The 22,043-nt window shown below is 44.1% G+C and overlaps 1 protein-coding gene across 1 annotated transcript in view; it reads right to left on the bottom strand.

Moving 5' to 3' along the window:
* Nucleotides 1-22,043, bottom strand: part of LOC120032059 (DENN domain-containing protein 2A-like) — a 59,933-nt gene that overhangs the window by 26,004 nt on the left and 11,886 nt on the right. Inside the window, exons 3-11 of the mRNA XM_038978003.1 lie at nt 19,931-21,253; nt 19,738-19,805; nt 19,557-19,654; nt 19,032-19,247; nt 17,917-18,010; nt 17,776-17,826; nt 17,420-17,631; nt 2,251-2,360; nt 572-641 (exon numbers count right to left, since the gene is read on the bottom strand). Coding sequence (XP_038833931.1) covers nt 572-641; nt 2,251-2,360; nt 17,420-17,631; nt 17,776-17,826; nt 17,917-18,010; nt 19,032-19,247; nt 19,557-19,654; nt 19,738-19,805; nt 19,931-21,253 — 2,242 coding nt within the window. The remainder of the gene's footprint in view (nt 1-571; nt 642-2,250; nt 2,361-17,419; nt 17,632-17,775; nt 17,827-17,916; nt 18,011-19,031; nt 19,248-19,556; nt 19,655-19,737; nt 19,806-19,930; nt 21,254-22,043) is intronic.

The raw sequence follows: 22,043 nt of genomic DNA, 5'->3' as shown, positions 1-22,043 counted from the left end.
TAGTGCCAACTGTAAAGTTTGGTAAAGGAGAGGAATAATGGTCTGCAGCGGTTATTCATGGTTCAGGCTAGGCCCCTTAATTCCAGTGAAGGGAAATCTTAACGCTACAGCATACAATGACATTTTAGACGATTCTGTGCTTCCAACTTTCTGGCAACAGTTTGGGGAAGGCCCATTGCTATTTCAGCATGACAATGCCCTCATGCACAAACGAGGTCCATACAAAAATTGTTTGTCAAGATCGATGAGGAAGAAACTGACTGACCTGCACAGAGCCCTGACCTCAACCTCATCAAATACCTTTGGGATGAATTAGAACACCGACTGCGACCCAGGCCTAATCGCCCAACATCAGTGCCCAACCTCAATAATGCTCTAGTAGCTAAATAGAAGCAAGTTCCCACAGCAATTTTCCAACATCTAGTGGAAAGCCTTTCCAGACAAGTGGAGGGGCAGACCAACTCCATATTAATGCCCATGATTTTGGAATGAGATGTTCAATGAGCAGGTGTCCACACACTTTTGGTCAAGTAGTGTATATGTGTACTGAAGGAATACATGCAAAATGTACCAGTAGACGACGACAGTATCCAAACTTCCTGCTTCCATCTTCGCCAGTCAAAACAAAAGAGAACATTTCACTGTGGAAAAATAAAATACAATAAATGTATGTATAATATGCTTATTGGTTTGTGATATAAACCCCCCAGAAAACATGTTCACATTGGTATGATGTGGGCCCATTGCAGGCAAACATATTGTCTCCATGCTGACTCCCCATATTGGGCCAATGTGCCTTTGCTCAACAGCTCCACGTTGGCCTCCAAGGCATTGGCCCAGTGTGACCCAATGTGGGCAGCCCATATCTGGTGAGGGCAGCCCTCACTTTGCCTGAAATAAGCCTGTCCTTTCCCAGCAAACATGTCCATATTAGAACGATGTGGGCCCAATGCGGACAAAAATATTGGCCCCATGTAAGCTGCCCACATTAGGCCAATACGCTGTTGCAATTTCATAGGAATATATTTATTTATAATTAATTAATTATACTTTATTTCAATGCATAAATTGCATAATTGTCAAGACTTAAAGGTATTTAAGGGATCATGGATGACCAAGATGTTGCTTTCAAAGTATATTTTTACAAGAGAAACTGTTAAGTGTCTCATATATCACATTTGGCACTTATTTAAGTAATTTTATAGACCTCATCTTTGGCAGTGTACAAGATTCCCCAAAAATGTCTCTTCACATAACAGAACATAAAGTCACTGTCCAGTGTTTTCTGATTTTTATGAAATATGACCAATAATTAATTACAGTATGAGTGAAATAATTTTCCTTTCATAAAAGTTGAATTAATTAAAAAGCTGCTTTTCTGTGAGTAGACCGCTGATTGGCCAGCTCATCTATGACAAAATGGCAAGCATTTTTAAGTGGTCTGTTTGAGATACAAGTTTGAGATGTTTTAAGTGTTTTTTCCCCCCTCCAATGTATGCTTTGGCCACAAATACATAGGATGTATAGGATGAGTCAACAACATTATTTTGTTATGAGTTAACATTATATGAACTTTTAAAAGTGAGATTTTCACAGGACAGGTACTATAAATTTGCCCGAAAAGAACTGTGTGCAAACCATGCCCGATAAATATTGAAATGAGCCACTTGGTGTGAGCTGGCCTGTGTTGGGCTGTAGTGGGCTAGCCTGTGTTTGGGTGTTGTAGGTTAGCCTGTGTTGGGCTTTTGTAGGCTAGCCTGTGTTGGACTGGTGTGGGCTTGGCATGGGCTAGCCTGTGTTGGGCTGGTGTTGGCTAGCCTGTGTTGGGCTGATTTGGGATTGGTGTAGGCTAGCCCATGTTGGGCTGATGTGGGATGGGTGTAGGATAACCTTTGTTTGGTTGGTGTAGGCTACCCTGTGTTGGGCTTGTTGTGGAATAGCCCGTTTGGGGCTGGTGTGGGCTAAGTGTGTTGGGACGTTGTTGGATTGCTGTGGGCTAGCCCCGTGCCCACCTTGCCCACTGAATACCGACATGGGGCCAATGGCGTAATGTTTACTGGGCCACATAGTCTCCAAGGTCAGTATTTTGGTTTATGAGGTTAATAAGAGTAAAGTATGGTACAGATCCATAATAAATAGCTAAATACATTCTATCTATAAAGTGCTTTTCTCAAACATTAGAACTGTGTATGATTACAAAGACATGTAGGTTATATTAGATTAGTTCATTATGAGTGTGATCCTGCTGACCTGGGGTAGTTCTCTACTGGCTTCAAGTCCTTAGCATCAGGGAAACAGAACTGGGGGATGATCCTTAGCTGGTCCTCTGTCTCCTTCATGAACTTGAAGCTCCGCTCCAGCTGCAGACAGAGCAGGACAAAACAGCATAAGTCTGGGTCAAAATACGAAATCCATCAAAAACCGAGTCTAATCGCGACCGAAATCAACACTTAGCCTTTAATTTCTAAACACTTTCCTGAAGACCCATTGCAGATCTCAGAGGATTACCCAATGCTAAGACAATTGGAAGGTTAAGTAGAACCATCGACAGATTGCTAACTATCCTGTCACTTTAAAATTCAGAACATTTTTATACTCCCCAAAGTGCAATTTCTGTGCAGCATAATTTTATATCTGCAAATCGAAAAGAAGAAGGGACTAGGTCAGGACACATTTTCTGTCCAGGCACTCAAATCAAATCACATTCTATTTGCCACACGCTTCGTAAAAAATAGTTGTAGTCTAACAGTGAAAGCCTTACTTATTGGTCCTTTTCCAACAATACAGAGTTAAGATAAAGATATAGAATAAAACATGTAAATAGTAACACGAGGAATAAATACACAGTGAATAATAATAAAGACAAAAGTGACATGGCTATATACCGGGAGTACCAGTACCGAGTCAATGTGCAGGGGTACAAGGTAATTAAGGTTAGCTATGTACATATACTGTAGGTAGAGGATAAAGTAACTAGGCAAAAGGATAGATGATAGACAGTAGGAGCAGCTTGTGTGTGTGTGTGTGTGTGTGTGTGTGTGTGTGTGTGTGTGTGTGTGTGTGTGTGTGTGTGTGTGTGTGTGTGTGTGTGTGTGTGTGTGTGTGTGTGTGTGTGTGTGTGTGTGTGTGTGTGTGTGTGTGTACGTGCGTGTTTGTGACGTCAGTATGAGTGTGTGCGTGCACGTGCTATAAAGTGCCTTCAGAAAGTATTCACACCCCTTGACTTTTCCCACATTTTATTGTGCTAAAAAGTGGGATTCAAATGGATTTAATAATTTTTTTGTCAAAATCTACACAAAATACTCTTTAATGTCAAAGTAGAAGATTAATGAACATTAATGAAAAATAAAACAGTATCTTTAAAGGGGGGTGGATCAGCTTTAATATTGCATATATACATTCTATATAAATTTCACGGACACAGTATATTTTACATTATTTTACATTAGTTATCTCTGAAGACCATCCAGTTTTGATGTCTATTTTCCATATATTTTCAACTGTGCTGTTTCACAAATGTTCTGAACCTATATACATTTTACGGCAAAATATGGCTACTTTGAAGAATCTGAAATATAACATACATTGTGATTTGTTAAAACACTTCTTTGGTTACTACATGATTCCATATGTGTTATTTCATAGTTTTGATGTCTTAATAACTATTATTCTACAATGTAGAAAAAGGTAAAAAAAATAAAGAAAAACCCTTGAATGAGTAGGTGTTCTAAAACTTTTGACCGTATATATAATAATAATAATAATATATATTTTTGTTGCCTGTTTTGCATGTCATTTTATTAATAATACCTGTCACATAGGTCACCACCAGGCAACTTGCAGACGTGTTGCTGTGCGTTTTGTTGCCAACCTTACTTTGCTACCTGACAACTTTACGGTGTTTTTACTTTTTAATTACCGTTTATATTTTTTTCGTTTTTTCCCTCACAACTTTTTTTTTCATTCAACTTTTTCACTCCGGACGCTTTATCTGGACATGGTTCGTCAGCACCTTCAACAGCTGAAGCTAAGTAGTAACATTCACATGATGCCTTCTAATTGCGGATAGCTGTGATGCAAGCCCAGCTTCAGACTCAATCGTTAGGCAAGGGTAATTTCAGTTTAGGAAAGGATGAAACAGCGTCTGTGCCACCAGTAAGTACAGATAGTAGTATAAATCCCCTCGCACAGTCCCCGCAGCCGTACAACTTTCTCATGGCTTCTGGAGAGAAATGCTGTAGGAATGCTCAACCGGTGTCGCTCATTCAGCCGACAGAAACTTTCATCCGGTTTTCCCCATTAAGCAGCGAGTCGGAGGCGGCGCCTTCTCTTGTCTCTACTCCTCCGGTTACGGGGTCTGAGACACCGAAGCTTCCCACCATTAGCTCTGACAAATTGAAAACCCTAGTCATTGCGACTCCATTACCCGCAGTATTAGACTTAAAACAAATCGTCCAGCGATCATACACTGTTTACCAGGAGGCAGGGCTACCGACGTTAAGGCTAATCTGAAGATGGTGCTGGCTAAAGCTAAAACTGGCGAGTGTAGAGAGAATAGAGATATTGTTATCCACGTCGGGCACCAACGATGTTAGGATGAAACAGTCAGAGGTCACCAAGCGCAACATAGCTTCAGCGTGTAAATCAGCTAGAAAGATGTGTCGGCATCGAGTAATTGTCTCTGGCCCCCTCCCAGTTAGGGGGAGTGATGAGCTCTACAGCAGAGTCTCACAACTCAATCGCTGGTTGAAAACTGTTTTCTGCCCCTCCCAAAAGATAGAATTTGTAGATAATTGGCCCTCTTTCTGGGACTCACCCACAAACAGGACCAAGCCTGGCCTGCTGAGGAGTGACGGACTCCATCCTAGCTGGAGGGGTGCTCTCATCTTATCTACCAACATAGACAGGGCTCTAACTCCTCTAGCTCCACAATGAAATAGGGTGCAGGCCAGGCAGCAGGCTGTTAGCCAGCCTGCCAGCTTAGTGGAGTCTGCCACTAGCATAGTCAGTGTAGTCAGCTCAGCTTTCCCCATTGAGACTGTGTCTGTGCCTCAACCTAGGTTAGGCAAAACTAAACATGGCGGTGTTCGCCTTAGCAATCTCACTAGGATAAAGACCTCCTCCATTCCTGCCATTATTGAAAGAGATCGTGATACCTCACATCTCAAAATAGGGCTACTTAATGTTAGATCCCTCACTTCAAAGGCAGTTATAGTCAATGAACTAATCACTGATCATAATCTTGATGTGATTGGCCTGACTGAAACATGGCTTAAGCCTGATGAATTTACTGTGTTAAATGAGGCCTCACCTCCTGGTTACACTAGTGACCATATCCCCTGTGCATCCCGCAAAGGCGGAGGTGTTGCTAACATTTACGATAGCAAATTTCAATTTACAAAAAAAAAAATGACGTTTTCGTCTTTTGAGCTTCTAGTCATGAAATCTATACAGCCTACTCAATCACTTTTTATAGCTACTGTTTACAGGCCTCCTGGGCCATATATAGCGTTCCTCACTGAGTTCCCTGAATTCCTATCGGACCTTGTAGTCATAGCAGATAATATTCTAATTTTTGGTGATTTTAATATTCACATGGAAAAGTCCACAGAACCACTCCAAAAGGCTTTCAGAGCCATCATCGACTCAGTGGGTTTTGTCCAACATGTCTCTGGACCTACTCACTGCCACAGTCATACTCTGGACCTAGTTTTGTCCCATGGAATAAATGTTGTAGATCTTAATGTTTTTCCTCATAATCCTGGACTATCGGACCACCATTTTATTACGTTTGCAATCGCAACAAATAATCTGCTCAGACCCCAACCAAGGAGCATCAAAAGTCGTGCTATAAATTCTCAGACAACACAAAGATTCCTTGATGCCCTTCCAGACTCCTTCTGCCTACCCAAGAACGTCAGAGGACAAAAATTTAACATTGCGCAATACCCTAGATGCAGTTGCACCCCTAAAAACTAAAAACATTTGTCTGAAGAAACTAGCTCCCTGGTATACAGAAAATACTCGAGCTCTGAAGCAAGCTTCCAGAAAATTGGAACGGAAATGGCGCCACACCAAACTGGAAGTCTTCCGACTAGCTTGGAAAGACAGTACCGTGCAGTATCGAAGAGCCCTCACTGCTGCTCGATCATCCTATTTTTCCAACTTAATTGAGGAAAATAAGAACAATCCCCCAAAAAAGTTTTATACTGTCGCAAAGCTAACTAAAAAGCAGCATTCCCCAAGTGAGGATGGCTTTCACTTCAGCAGTAATAAATTCATGAACTTCTTTGAGGAAAAGATCATGATCATTAGAAAGCAAATTACAGACTCCTCTTCTGCATATCTGCATATTCCTCCAAAGCTCAGCTGTCCTGAGTCTGCACAACTCTGCCAGGACCTAGGATCAAGAGAGACACTTAAGTGTTTTAGTACTATATCTCTTGACACAATGATGAAAATAATCATGGCCTCTAAACCTTCAAGCTGCATACTGGACCCTAATCCAACTAAACTACTTAAAGAGCTGCTTCATGTGCTTGGCCCTCCTATGTTAAACATAATAAATGGCTCTCTATCCACCGGATGTGTACAAAACTCACTAAAAGTGGCAGTAATAAAGCCTCTCTTGAAAAAGCCAAACCTTGACCCAGAAAATATAAAAAACTATCTACTAACTATATCAAATCTTCCATTCCTCTCAAAAATTGTAGAAAAAGCTGTTGCGCAGCAACTCACTGCCTTCCTGAAGACAAACAATGTATACGAAATGCTTCAGTCTGGTTTTAGACCCCATCATAGCACTGAGACTGCACTTGTGAAGGTGGTAAATTACCTTTTAATGGCGTCAGACTGAGGCTCTGCATCTGTCCTCGTGCTACTAGACCTTAGTGCTACCTTTGATACCATTGATTACCACATTCTTTTGGAGAGATTGGAAACCCAAATTGGTCTACACGGACAAGTTCTGGCCTGGTTTAGATCTTATCTGTCAGAAAGATATCAGTTTGTCTCTGTGAATGGTTTGTCCTCTGACAAATCAACTGTACATTTCGGTGTTCCTCAAGGTTCCGTTTTAGGACCACTATTGTTTTCACTATATATTTTAACTCTTGGGGATGTCATTCGAAAACATAATGTTAACTTTCACTGCTATACGGATGACACACAGCTGTACATTTCAATGAAACATGGTGAAGCTCCAAAATTGCCCTCGCTAGAAGCCTGTGTTTCAGACATAAGGAAGTGGATGGCTGAAAACTTTCTACTTTTAAACTCGGACAAAACAAAGATGCGTGTTCTAGGTCCCAAGAAACAAAGAGATCTTCTGTTGAATCTGACAATTAATCTTGATGGTTGTAAAGTCGTCTCAAATAAAACTGTGAAGGACCTCGGCGTTACTCTGGACCCTGATCTCTCTTTTGACGAACATATCAAGACTGTTTCAAAGGCAGCTTTTTTCCATCTACGTAACATTGCAAAAATCAGAAATTTTCTGTCCAAAAATGATGCAGAAAAATTAATCCATGCTTTTGTTACTTCTAGGTTAGACTACTGCACTGCTCTACTTTCCGGCTACCTGGATAAAGCACTAAATAAACTTCAGTTAGTGCTAAATACGGCTGTTAGAATCCTGACTAGAACCAAAAAATTTGATCATATTACCCCAGTGCTAGCCTCCCTACACTGGCTTCCTGTTAAGGCAAGGGCTGATTTCAAGGTTTTACTGTTAACCTACAAAGCGTTACATGGGCTTGCTCCTACCTATCTTTCCGAGTTGGTCCTGCCGTACATACCTACACGTACGCTACGGTCACAAGACGCAGGCCTCCTAATTGTCCCTAGAATTTCTAAGCAAACAGTTGGAGGCAGGGCTTTCTCCTATAGATCTCCATTTTTATGGAATGATCTGCCTACCCATGTGAGAGACGCAGACTCGGTCTCAACCTTTAAGTCTTTACTGAAGACTTATCTCTTCAGCGGGTCATTTGATTGAGTGTAGTCTGGCCCAGGAGTGTGAAGGTGAACGGAAAGGCTCTGGAGCAACGAACCGCCCTTGCTGTCTCTGCCTGGCCGGTTCCCCTCTCTCCACTGGGATTCTCCGCCTCTAACCCTATTACAGGGGCTGAGACACTGGCTTACTGGTGCTCTTTCATGCTGTCCCTAGGAGGGGTGTGTCACTTGAGTGGGTTGAGTCACTGACGTGATATTCCTGTCTGGGTTGGCGCCCCCCTCGGTTTGTGCCGTGGCGGAGATCTTTGTGGGCTATACTCGGCCTTGTCTCAGGATGGTAATTTGGTGGTTGAAGATATCCCTCTAGTGGTGTGGGGGCTGTGCTTTGGCAAAGTGGGTGGGGTTATATCCTTCCTGTTTGGCCCTGCCCGGGGGTATCATCAGATGGGGCCACAGTGTCTCCTGACCCCTCCTGTCTCAGCCTCCAGTATTTATGCTGCAGTAGTTTATGTGTCGGGGGGCTAGGGTCAGTTTGTTATATCTGGAGTACTTCTCCTGTCTCATCCGGTGTCCTGTGTGAATTTAAGTATGCTCTCTCTAATTCTCTCTTTCTCTTTCTTGGAGGACCTGAGCCCTAGGACCATGCGTCAGGACTACCTGGCATGATGACTCCTTGCTGTCCCCAGTCCACCTGGCCGTGCTGCTGCTCCAGTTTCAACTGTTCTGCCTGCGGCTATGGAACCCTGACCTGTTGACCGGACGTGCTACCTGTCCCAGACCTGCTGTTTTCAACTCTCTAGAGACCGCAGGAGCGGTAGAGATACTCTTAATGGCTCTATGAAAACCCAACTGACATTTACTCCTGAGGTGCTGACTTGCTGCACTCTCAACAACTACTGTGATTATTATTATTTGACCATGCTGGTCATTTATGAACATTTGAACATCTTGGCCATGTTCTGTTATAATCTCCACCCGGTACAGCCAGAAGAGGACTGGCCACCCCTCATAGGCTGGTTACTCTCTAGGTTTCTTCCTAGGTTTTGTCCTTTCTAGGGAGTTTTTCCTAGCCACCGTGCTTCTACACCTGCATTGCTTGCTGTTTGGGTTTTTAGGCTGGGTTTCTGTACAGCACTTTGAGATATCAGCTGATGTACGAAGGGCTATATAAATACATTTGATTTGATTTGATTTAAATTGATTTGTCAAATATCAGTTTGCAAACAATGTAAAAACAAAAAACAATTGAGTTAATAAAGTCGCATGCAAACAAGGTATCTTTTTTGCTTTCTTGAGTAAGGCAGCTCCAAAATGCAGGTGTTTCAGCCCAGCTCAGTGCTTTCTATGGTGGTGGGGCAGCCAACGGAAAATACTGAGCATAGGGGTTGGTAATGTTCTCTAGTTGCGCTGTGATTGGCTCAGTGTTCTGTCATTCATGGGCACACTACATCAACGCAAAATATACGGTGAGCTCAAAAATTCAAGCCCTTTGGGTGCTGCAATAGAGTTACATTAGAAGTGCAAATCCAAGAAGGCTCATTGGCAACAGATAAAATGACGTCAAATCACGCTATATCTAGCATAGCTTTGATTGGACTTAGCTAGCAAGCTAGCTTCTTATGGCTGAGATCTCGTTAACGGGATCGACTTGACAACAGCCATTGAAAGTGCAGGGCGCCAAATTCAACAACAGAAATCTCATAATTAAAATTCCTCAAACATACAAGTATTTAACACCATTTTAAAGATAAACTTGTTTTAAATCCAGCCACAGTGTCCGATTTCAAAAAGGCTTTACGACGAAAGCACACCAAATGATTGGCAACACTGGCATTTTTCCAGCCAAAGAGAGGAGTCACAAAAAGCAGAAATAGAGATAAAATGAATCACTAACCTTTGATGATCTTCATCAGATGACACTCCAAGATGAGATGAGATCCTCAGACCCCTTGTGAGACCATATGCTGACACATGCACATTTGTGGCCTGCTGGAGGTCATTTTGCAGGGCTCTGGCAGTGCTCCTCCTGCTCAAAGGCGGAGGTAGCGGTCCTGCTGCTGGGTTGTTGCCCTCCTACGGCCTCCTCCACGTCTCCTGATGTACTGGCCTGTCTCCTGGTAGCGCCTCCATGCTCTGGACACTATGCTGACAGACACAGCAAACCTTTTTGCCACAGCTCGCATTGATGTGCCATCCTGGATGAACTGCACTACCTGAGCCACTTGTGTGGGTTGTAGACTCCGTCTCATGCTACCACTAGAGTGAAAGCACCGCCAGCATTCAAAAGTGACCAAAACATCAGCCAGGAAGCATAGGAACTGAGAAGTGGTCTGTGGTCACCACCTGCAGAACCATTCCTTTATTGGGGGTGTCTTGCTAATTGCGTATAATTTCCACCTTTTGTCTATTCCATTTGCACAACAGCATGTGAAATTTATTGTCAATTAGTATTGCTTCCTAAGTGGACAGTTTGATTTCACAGAAGTGTGATTGACTTGGAGTTACATTGTGTTGTTTAAGTGTTCCCTTTATTTTTTTGAGCAGTGTATATTATATTTTATCTTCTTGAATTAAGTTCCTCCAGTTCTTTTAGTTTTTCCTAAAAAAAGTTCTGTGTCTCTGAGACTTTTTTTTTTATATCTATCTGTACTATTTCCATTGTTAATATGAACTCTTTTGACCTAAATGGCTTTTGTTTTAAAGATGAGTATTGAATTGCATGACCTCTAAAGACACATTTAAAAGTGTCCCATACAATAATGGGATCTGCTGTATCTATGCTATGTTGGGAAAGTCAGTTGTAAATTATTCTGTCCTGGTTAAAAACAAGTCATCCAATAGCCTTTGATTACATTTCCAATATCCTCGCCCATGTGGAAATTCTGTAAGAGTGATGTATATTCCAATTATTTGATGGTCCGACCACATTCTGTATCCTATCAACACGTTTTAAACCTTTGGTGCCAGCGAGAAGGACATAAGAAAGTAGTGAAGACGACTAGCTTGATTGAGCCTATCAAAACAAATCAAAGTTTATTTGTCACGTGAGCCGAATACAAGAGGTGTAGGTAGACCTTACAATGAAATGCTTACATACAGGCTCTAACCAATGTTGCAAAAAAGGTATTAGGTAAACAATAGGTAAGTAAAGAAATAAAAACAACAGTAAAAAGACTGAAAAATAACAGTAGCGAGGCTATATACAGTAGCGAGGCTATAAAAACAGCGAGGCTACATACAGACACCGGTTAGTCAGGCTGATTGAGGTAGTATGTACATGTAGATATGGTTAAAGTGACTATGCATATATGATGGACAGAGAGTAGCAGTAGCGTAAAAGAGGAGTTGGTGGGTGGTGGGAGGCGGGACACAATGCAGATAGCACGGTTAGCCAATGTGCGGGAGCACTGGTTGGTCGGGCCAATTGATGTATTATGTACATGAATGTACAGTTAAAGTGACTATGCATATATGATAAACAGAGAGTAGCAGCAGCGTAAAAGAGGGGTTGGGGGGCACACAATGCAAATAGTCCGGGTAGCCATTTGATTACCTGTTCAGGAGTCTTATGGCTTGGGGGTAAAAACTGTTGAGAAGCCTTTTTGTCCAAGACTTGGCACTCCGGTACTGCTTGCCATGCGGTAGTAGAGATAACATGACTGGGGTGACTGAGGTCTTTGACAATTTTTAGGGAATTCCTCTGACACCGCCTGGTGTAGAGGTCCTGGATGGCAGGCAGCTTAGCCCCAGTGATGTAGTGGGCCGTACGCACTACCCTCTGTAGTGCGTTGTGGTCGGAGGCCGAACAATTGCCGTACCAGGCAGTGATGCAACCAGTCAGGATTCTCTCGATGTTGCAGCTGTAGAACCTTTTGAGAATCTCAGGACCCATGCCAAATCTTTTTAGTTTCCTGAGGAGGAATAGGCTTTGTCGTGCCCTCTTCACGACCGTCTTGGTGTGTTTGGACCATTCTAGTTTGTTGTTGATGTGGACACCAAGGAACTTGAAGCTCTCAACCTGCTCCACTACAGCCCCGTCGATGAGAATGGGGGCGTGCTCGGTCCTCCTTTTCCTGTAGTTCACAATCATCTCCTTAGTCTTGGTTACGTTGAGGGATAGGTTGTTATTCTGGCACCACACGGACAGGTCTCTGACATCCTCCCTATAGGCTGTCTCGTCGTTGTCGGTGATCAGGCCTACCACTGTTGTGTCGTTTGCAAACTTAATGATGGTGTTGGAGTCGTGCCTGGTCATGCAGTCGTGGGTGAACAGGGAGTACAGGAGGGGTCTGAGCACGCGCCCCTGGGGGGCTCCAGTGTTGAGGATCAGCGTGGCAGATGTGTTGCTACCTACCCTCACCACCTGGGGGTGGCCCGTCAGGATCCAGTTGCAGAGGTCGGTGTTTAGTCCCAGGATGCTTAGCTTAGTGATGAGCTTTGAGGTTACTATGGTGTTGAACGCTGAGCTGTAGTCAATGAATAGCATTCTCACATAGGTGTTCCTTTTGTCCAGGTGGGATAGGGCAGTGTAGAGTGCAATAGAGATTGCATCATCTGTGAATCTGTTTGGGCGGTATGCAAATTGGAGTGGGTCTAGGGTTTCTGTGATAATGGTGTTGATGTGAGCCATTACCAGCCTTTCAAAGCACTTCATGGCTACGGACGTGAGTGCTACGGGTCTGTAGTCATTTAGGCAGGTTGCCTTAGTGTTTTTGGGCACAGGGACTATGGTGGTCTGCTTGAAATATGTTGGTATTACATACTCAGACAGGGAGAGTTTGGAAATGTCAGTGAAGACACTTGCCAGTTGATCAGCGCATGCTTGGAGTACACGTCCTGGTAATACATCTGGCCCTGCAGCCTTGTGAATGTTGACCTGTTTAAAGGTCTTATTTACATCAGCTGCGGAGAGCGTGATCACACAGTTGTCTGGAACAGCTGATAATCCCATGCTTGTTTCAGTGTTACTTGCCTCGAAGCGAGCATAGAAGTTATTTAGTTCGTCTGGTAGGCTCGTGTCACAGGGCAGCTCGCGGTTGTGCTTCCCTTTGTAGTCCATAATAGTTTGCAGGCCCTGCCACATCTGACGAGGGTCGGAGACGGTGTAGTACGATTCGATCTTAGTCCTGTATTGAAGCATTGCCTGTTTGATGGTTCTTCGGAGGGCATAGCATTTCTTATAAGCTTCCGGGTTAGAGTTCCGCTCCTTGAAAGTGGCAGCTCTAGCCTTTAGCTTAGTGCAAATGTTGCCTGTAATCCACGGCTTCTGGTTGGGTTATGTACGTACAGTCACTGTGGGGATGACGTCATCGATGCACTTATTGATAAAGCCAGTGACTGATGTGGTGTACTCCTCAATGCCATGGGAAGAATCACAGAACATATTCCAGTCTGTGCTAGCAAAACAGTCCTGTAGTTTAGCATCTGCATCATCTGACCACTTTTTTAGAGACCGTGTCACTGTTGCTTCCTGCTTTCATTTTTGCTTGTAAGCAGGAATCAGGAGGATAGAATTATGATCAGATTTGGCAAATGGAGAGCGAGGGAGAGATTTGTATACTTCTCTGTGTGTGGAGTAAAGGTGGTCTAGAATTATTTCCCTCTGGTTGCACATTTAACCTACTGATAGAAATTTGGTAAAACTGATTTAAGTTTCCCTGCATTAAAGTCTCCGGCCCCTAGGAGCGCCGCCTCTGGATTAGCATTTTCCTGTTTGCTTATGGCGGTATACAGCTCATTGACTGCGGTTTTAGTGCCAGGGTCGGTCTGTGGTGGTATGTAGACAGCTGCGAAAAATACAGATGAAAACTCTCTAGGTAGATAGTGTGGTCTACAGCTTATCATGAGATACTCTACCTCAGGTGAGCAAACCTCTAGACTTCCTTAGATATCATGCACCAGCTGTTGTTTACATAAATGCATAGGCCTCCGCCCTGTGTCTTACCAGAAGCTGCTGTTCTGTCCTGCCGATAGTGTATAACCCGCCAGCTGTATGTTCTTAGAGCCATCGTTCAGCCACGATGAAACATAAGATATTACAGTTTTTAATGTCCCGTTGGTAGGATAAACGTGCTTTCAGTTCGTCCAATTTTCCAGCGATTGAACGTTAGCTAGCAGGACGAAAGGAAGATTAGCCACTCGTTGCCTGATCCTCACAAAACACCATGATCTCTTTCAGTGAAATCTTTCTCCAGCTAATAACGGGGATCTGGGCCTGGTCGGGTGTTTGTATTATATCCCTCCCATCTGACTCATTGAAGAAGAACTCTTCTTTCAGTTTGAGGTGAGCAATTGCAGTTCTGATGTCCATGAGCTTTTTTTTCTCATAAGAGACGGTTGCAGCAACATCCTGTTCAAAACAAGTTACGAACAACGCAAAAAAACGAACAAAAGGACATGGTTGGTTAAGAGCCGATAAGATGGCAGCCTTCTCCTTCGGCACCATTATACATGGTGTTTGTAAATGTACCATTAAAAAGTACCATGATGATTGAGTGTCCATATAGCGGTACCATGATATTTGCACTGCTACTCAGAAAACCTCCGATCGTTCTTGACTTTTCCACCCGCTAAAACCTCCCCCTATCTCATGTTGTCGTCCCGGTGACTGGCAGACCCCCCCGTCCACCTGGGTCTTAGGGCCTTTGAGAGATTGGGACCCACCATTTAAAAAGAGCACACAGTGCCACCTACAGAACAGAAGCAGATTAACAGCCAAAAGCGTTTTCAACGCCATCACCTCGATTGTATTGTGTACTGTTATAATTTGTTTTTACTATTTTTACATTGTAGAATAATAGTGAAGACATCAAAACTATGAAATAACACATATGGAATCATGTCGTAACCAAAAAAGTGTTAAAAAAATCTAATATATTTTATATTTGACATTCAAATATTTTATATTTGACAAAGAAATTTGTTCAAAACTGTTCTTTCTCTCTCTTTGAGTCAACTACACCACATGTTATACACTGCAGTGCTAGCTAGCTGTAGCTTGTGCTTTCAGTTCTAGATTAATTATCTGATCCTTTGATTGGGTGGACAACATGTCAGTTCATGCTGCAAGAGCTCTGATAGGCTGGAGGACGTCCTCCGAAAGTTGTCATAATTACTGTGTAAGTCTATGGAAGGGGGTGAGAACCATGAGCCTCCTAGGCTTTATTTTGAAGTCAATGTACCCAGAGAAGGACGGAAGCTAGCTGTCCTCTGGCTACACCATGGTGCTACCCTACAGAGTACTGTTGAGGCTACTGTAGACCTTCTTTGCAAAATAATGTTTTAATCAGTTATTTGGTGACGTGATTATATTTCGTATAGTTTAAACAAAAAATTATAACTTTTTATTTGTTTTACAATTTGAATTTTTATGAAATTCACAGATGAGGATGGTCCTCTCCTTCCTCCTCTGAGGAGCCGCCACTGGTGTGAGTACTTTCTGAAGGCACTGTATGTGTGTGGGCATATGTAGTGTGTGTGTGTGTATGTAAGTGTTAGGATGTCAGCGTAAGTATGTGTTAGTGTGTGGGTAGAGTTCAGTGTGTGTGCATAGAGTCAGTGCAAGAGATTTAGTGCAAAAAAGGGTCAATGCAGGTAGTCCGGGTAGCCATTTGATTAGCTATTTAGCAGTCTTGTTTTAGTATTCTTATGCTTGGGGGTAGAAGCTGTTCAGGGTCCTGTTGGTTCCAGACTTGGTGCACTGGTACAACTTCCCTTGCGCTAGCAGAGAGAACAGTCTATGGCTTGGGTGGCTGGAGTCTAACAATTCTTTGGGCCTTCCTCTGACTCCGCCTGGTGTAGAGGTCCTGGATGGCAGGGAGCTCAGCCCAAGTGATATACTGGGCCGTGCTCATCACCCTCTGTAGCACCTTGCGGCCAGGTGCCTTGCAGTTGCAGTACCAAGCAGTGATGCAGCCAGTCAAGATACTCTCAATGATGCAGCTGTAGAACTTTTCAAAGATCTGAGGGGCCATGCCAAGTCTTTTAATGACGTGCGCTCTTCACAACTGCGTGGGGTGTATGTGGACCATGTTAATTCCTCAGTGATGTGGACACAGAGGAACTTGAAGCTCTCGACTCGCTTCACTACAGCCCCATCGCTGTGGATGGGGGCGTGCTCGCACCGTCGTTCGTTTCCTGTAGTCCACGATCAGCTCCGTTGTCTTGCTGATGTTGAGGGAGAGGTTGTCCTGGCACCACACTGCCAGCTCTCTGACCTCCTCCCTAAAGAATGCCTCATCGTCATCGGTTATCAGTCTTACCACCATCATGTCATCTGTAAACTTGATGATGGTGTTGGAGTCGTGCATGGCCACGCAGCCCTGGGTGAACGGGGAGTACAAGAGAGGACTAAGCACCCACCCCTGAGGGGCCCTGTGTTGGTCAATGTGGCGGATCTGTTGTTCCCTACCCGCACTGCCTGAGTGTGGCCCGTCAGGAAGTCCAGGATTCAGTTGCACAGGAAGGTGTTCAGTCCCGGGGTCCTGAGCTTGATGATGAGCTTGGAGGGGTCCATGGTGTTGAATGCTGAGATGTAGTCAAAGAACAGCATTCTTATGTAGGTATTTACCCTTTTGTCCAGGTAGGTGAGGGCAATGTGGAGTGCAATAGAGATCATCTGTGGATGATCATCTTTTGTTTTCAGTCAGGATCTCAGCGATCACTGCCTCATTGCCTGCATCCGCTATGGGTCCACGGTCAAACAACCACCCCTCATCACTGTTGGGGCAGTGCACAAATTGGAGTGGGTCCAGGGTGTCTGGGATGATGGTGCTGATGTGAGCCATGACCGGCCTTTCAAAGCATTTCATGGCCACTTCCAATGAGCATCAGAGTCAGCGTAGTAGGATTCGATCTTGGTCCTGTATTGGCGCCTTGCCTGAACTATGGCTCACCGGTGGTCGTTGTGGGATTTCTTATAAGCGTCTTGATTAATGTCTCGCTCCTTGAAAGCGGAAGCTCTAGCCTTTAGCTCAGTGCTAATGTTCGCTGTAATCCATGGCTTCTGGTTGGGTTATGTACATACAGTCACAATGGGGATGACGACGTCGATGAATTCATTTATGAAGCTGGTGACTGATGTTGTAAATCTCAGAACATATTCCAGTCTGTGCTATACCAAAACAGTCCTGTAATTTAACATCTGCTTTGTCAGACCACTTCCATATTGAACTACGCTCGCTTCGAGGTAAACAACACACTACCTCCTGTTTGAGTTTTTTTGCTTGTAAGCAGGAATCAGGAGGATCGAGATATGGTCTGATTTGCCAAAGGGAGGGCAAGGGAGGGCCTTGTATGCAGGTTATTGATCGCTGTTCTGATGTCCAGAAGCTGTTTTCGGTCATAGGAAATTATGGCGGAGACATTATGTGCAATAAAATCTAAGATCAGCATAGACAATTATTTTAAAAACAGCAGGAGCCTCTAAGACGGCAGCTCCATGTTCAAACTCCTTCATTCTCCTCACCTTGAGGGGAAAATGCTGTGTGACCTCCGGCAGGTAGTGGACGCCAGCCTTGGTGCTGTGCAGCGCCACAACCAGAAAGTACTCAAAGAGCTGGCGTTGATGTAGCTCCTTCAGATTCCTGTTGAGGTCCAGAGAGCTGTGTTTGTTACAGTACTGACCCTCAGCCGGCTGGCTCAGGATAGACTGGACTGAGGACAGACGCTGCCGATGGGCTGAGAGAGCGGAAGGAGGGTATGGAAGGAAAGGAAGGAAAGGCAACGGTAATGAAGGAGAGGGGTAGATAAAGGGAATATTAATTTGATACTGACAGAAGCACTTCATGGAAATGTGAAAGATGTCAGTTGGTCACATAGTACCTTTAACCCTGTCCTCTGTTTCACTCTCTGAGTCAGTCTTTTCATCTGTGACTGCAACAAAAATGAAAAAAGTGTTACAAAATGGAGAGCATTAAAATAATGTTAATCAAGTTTTGGGGGTTGAAAGAATCTCACACTCACCTCTCCCTGAGCTGGTCTCAGCAATGTGATAGACCCTCCTCAGATGTTTCTTTCCAACACGAGCCTCGAAGATGCTGTTGATTTTAAGCACATCCTGTTGGAAGAATGAATGTTAGAAATATCAATATTGGATATGCACAGAGTATACAAAACATTAAGAATGCCATTCCATGACATAGACTGACCAGGTGAATCCAGGTGAAAGCTATGATCCCTTGATGATGTCACTTGTTAAATCCACTTTAATCAGTGTAGATGAAGGGGAGCAGACTGTCACACCATGGCCATAGAGAGGTTTTTATTCTCTCTTTTGGTTAGGCCAGGGTGTGACTAGGGTGGGCCTTCTAGTGTCTTTATTTCTATGTTTTCTTTTTCTTTGGCCGGGTGTGGTTCTCAATCAGAGGCAGCTGTCTATCGTTGTCTCTGATTGAGAACCATACTTAGGTAGCTCTTTTTTCCACCTGTGTTTGTGGGAAGTTGACTTTGTTTAGGGCACATAGCCTTTAGCTTCACGGTTTGTTTTTTTGTAGTGTTTATTGTTTAGTTCGGCGTCATTTTTATTAAATAAAAGAAAATGTACGCTCACCACGCTGCACCTTTGTCCACTTCTTTTCACGGCCGTGACACAGACAGGTTAAAGAAGGATGTTTAAGCCTTGAGACAATTGATATATGGATTGTGTAGTATATGTGCGATTTAGAGGGTGAATTGGCAAAAAAAATATTTAAGTGCCTTTTGAACGGGGTATGGTAGTAGGTGCCATGCGCACCGGTTTGTGTCAAGAACTGCAATGCTGCTGGGTATTTCACACTCAACAGTTTCCCATGTTTATCAGGAATGGTCCACCACCCAAAGGATATCCAGTCACCTGGACACAACTGTGGGAAGCATTGGAGACAACATGGGCCAGCATCCCTGTGGAACTCTTTCGACACCTTGTAGAGTCCATGCCCCGATGAACTGATGTTGTTCAGAGGGCAAAAGGGGGGAGGGGGTGTGCAACTCAATATTAGTAATGTGTTCCTAATGTTTGGTATACTCAGTGTATAGGAGAGGAAACGAGGAGAGGAGATGAAGCCACTTAAGACTATTGAGATTCCCCCACAGTCTCTTACTGTTGGTATCCTCCTGCAGGCGGGGTTATAGGAATCTCCTCCAGACAGCCAGTGGGGCAGCTCATCTGCGCTGTGAGGGGTGGACGGGGGGCTGAGCCGGGGGGGAGATGCTACTCCTCCACTATCACTACGGTGGTGGTTGGTCTTACGCAGATCTGGAAGCTTGAAACTGCAACTCCCACCAGAGTTCTGTCTGAAGAAACCAGGCCTGGAGATCTGCACAGAGATTAAAAATAATCAGATCAATCTGTGAAGTAAAGTCATTAGCTAATGTTAAGGACATCACACTGCTTGCTTAGCGAGTACCTCCTGATTTGGCTCATAAAACTCAAACCCAGATCTCTGCCCCGCAAACACACGTGACCATCTTACCCAGTCATGCCACCGAAAAGCTGGCTTTCTAACAGCGCATGTGGACTCTTCAGGCTGAGGAGTGAGCATCACATATCCCCATCTGCTACACTGACACAAACTGTCATGACTGTTGATGACATATGTTGTCATCATTAAGACAGTGTTATGTACCTTGGAGCATTCTGACCCAGGAGAGGAAGGTAGAGAAGGTTGTGATGAGCAATGACTGGATACCTCAATGTCCTCATATGGGTTCTCCTTGGAAGAGTCTGCAGAAAGACCAAAGATAATTAAACACTATTGAATTTAGGTTCAAATATTATTTGTGATCGATCAGTATTTTATTCTTCACCTGTAATAATTTCATAATGATGATAAGGTGGATGACATGATGGAATGTCCTCGAACTCAAATGATTTCCTGTGAAGGAACAAAAGAAAGAAAGGGGAAAATAATTAGAATATATTGTGTGTATGTTTATATGAGAGTGAATTAATTACTGTTAGTGTGAATTTAGTGTTGTCTGTTCTGTATGGCTATTTTACCTCTTGGGGTTGTCTCTATCTCTTTGTCTGTCTGTTCTGGGTCTCCTGTAGATGTTGGGGGAAGGCTGGTTGGACAGAGGTGGAGGGAAGATGGAAGGCAGTGGGGGCAGATTCCTCTGCCCTTTCCCATGTCTCGGTAATGAGCGGGTCCTCGCTTCAAATTTGGAGAGATGCTGAAAGGTACATTGCTGGAAGGTGCGCTGGGGTTTGGGGACCGGGTTTATGGGTGGTGACCCTGGCTCTGTGTACACATTCTGTAGGTCTCGTCCCTCTTGCCCACCTTGCCTTGACTCCCCAAACATCTGGTCAGCGTCCAATGTTCCTAAAATGGATTCTATCTCTCTTCTCTTGGCCTCTACTTGTGCATCTCTGCTAGGAGGGCAGAAGTAGTTTCCAGGTAGCTCTAGAGGACTCTTGCTGGGGTTCTCCTCCCTCATGGTCTGCTCCAGCTTCTTGAAGAGAGTGAAGACAGCTCTCTGCTCCACCAGTCTCCTACCGTTGTCTTTCTTCAGCATCCCCATCACCTGCTCCTTCACAGGCTCCACAGTAGGCCGAGAAACCCCAGCCCTTCCTATGATCGCTTTCCCAAGGTTCTGCTGCTTTTCCCTGCTGGCCAGCATGCTGCAGTGTCCTTTATGCTGCTCCTCGGAGGGTCTGACATCCTTCTTCTGCAGGGATTCAGTTATTTTCACAGTAGTGTCCTTTACAGGCCCCACAGGCGAGGTATTCCTCAAATTCCCAGACATTCCTACATTATCTTTCCCATGGTTCTGATGTGTCTCCTTACTGGCTGGTCTACTCCAGTGCTCCATGGTGGGTCTGGCGTCAATCTTTTTCAGGGATTCTGTTATTTTCCCAAGAGGAACTGTAGGGACTGTTGGGGAGATATGTATTGAATCCCCAGCCTTTCCTATGTTCTCCTTCCCATTGTTCTTCTGCTTCTCCCTGCTGGTTGGTCTTTTGCAGTCCTCCATGGTGGGTTTGGAATCACTCTTAATTAAGGAGTCAGTTCTTTCCACAATACTCTGTGTGGGCGTAGTTGTAGCTGTTGTTAATGTTGGGAATGGGGAAGACTCCTTTCCTTCCCACTTTGAGATCTTGTCTTTGATGGTGGCATGGGGAGGTTTGGAGAGTGTTCTTCCCCCAGCCAAGGTGTTCCTCTCAGCCTGCATAGTTATGCTTGGGACCTCCAGCTTGTTGTTCAGGTTGTCTAGGGAGATGAGGGGCATCTCGGTTTGCCCCTCCCTGTCCTGGCACTGCCCTTGCCTGTTGTTAGGGTCTGTAGGTGCACTGTCCCCTTTCAGCAGGTCACGATGCAGTGGTCTGAAATATCAGTCCAAATGGTAGTCAACACAACGGCTACAAACCCATATTAACACAGGCAACTAAAACTTTTAGACCTCAAACACAACCTTGAATGTTCAATTCAGGCAAAATAGACTTTAAATATGTTGTAGACCTCAAATTCTCTATTTAGTCAACATAAAAAGACTCATTTAACTTCGTATGGCTGCAGGAGCAGTATTGAGTAGCTTGGATGAAAAGGTGCCCAGAGGTGCCCAGAGTAAACTGCCTGCTCCTCAGTCCCAGTTGCTAATATATGCATATTATTAGTAGTATTGGATAAAAAACACTCTGAAGTTTCTAAAACTGTTTGAATGATGTCTGTGAGTATAACAGAACTACGATGGCAGCCAAAAACCTGAGAAAAAAATCCAACCAGGAAGTGGGAAATCTGAGGTTGTAGGTTTTCAACTCATCGCCTATCGAATACACAGTGGGATATGGGTCAGTTTGCACTTCCTACGGCTTCCACTAGATGTCAACAGTCGTTAGAACCTTGTCTGATGCTTCTACTGGGCCGAAGGAGAGAGGAATGAGTAAGGTCTGCCATGAGCTAACCATGTTCTGACCATGCGCGTTCACATGAGAGGGAGCTCTGTTCCATTGCATTTCTGAAGACAATGGAATTCTCCGGTTGGAACATTATTGAAGATTTATGTTAACTTCTTATGGCTGCAGCCCGGTGTCGGTACACTTATGACAACAGCCAGCTCAAGTGCAGGGCGCGAAATTCAAAATATATATTTTTTAAATATTTAACTTTCACACA

The sequence above is a fragment of the Salvelinus namaycush genome, chromosome 38 (genome assembly GCF_016432855.1).
Source record: "Salvelinus namaycush isolate Seneca chromosome 38, SaNama_1.0, whole genome shotgun sequence".
Lineage (NCBI taxonomy): Eukaryota > Metazoa > Chordata > Actinopteri > Salmoniformes > Salmonidae > Salvelinus > Salvelinus namaycush.
This window is presented reverse-complemented; position numbering and strand designations above follow the sequence as displayed.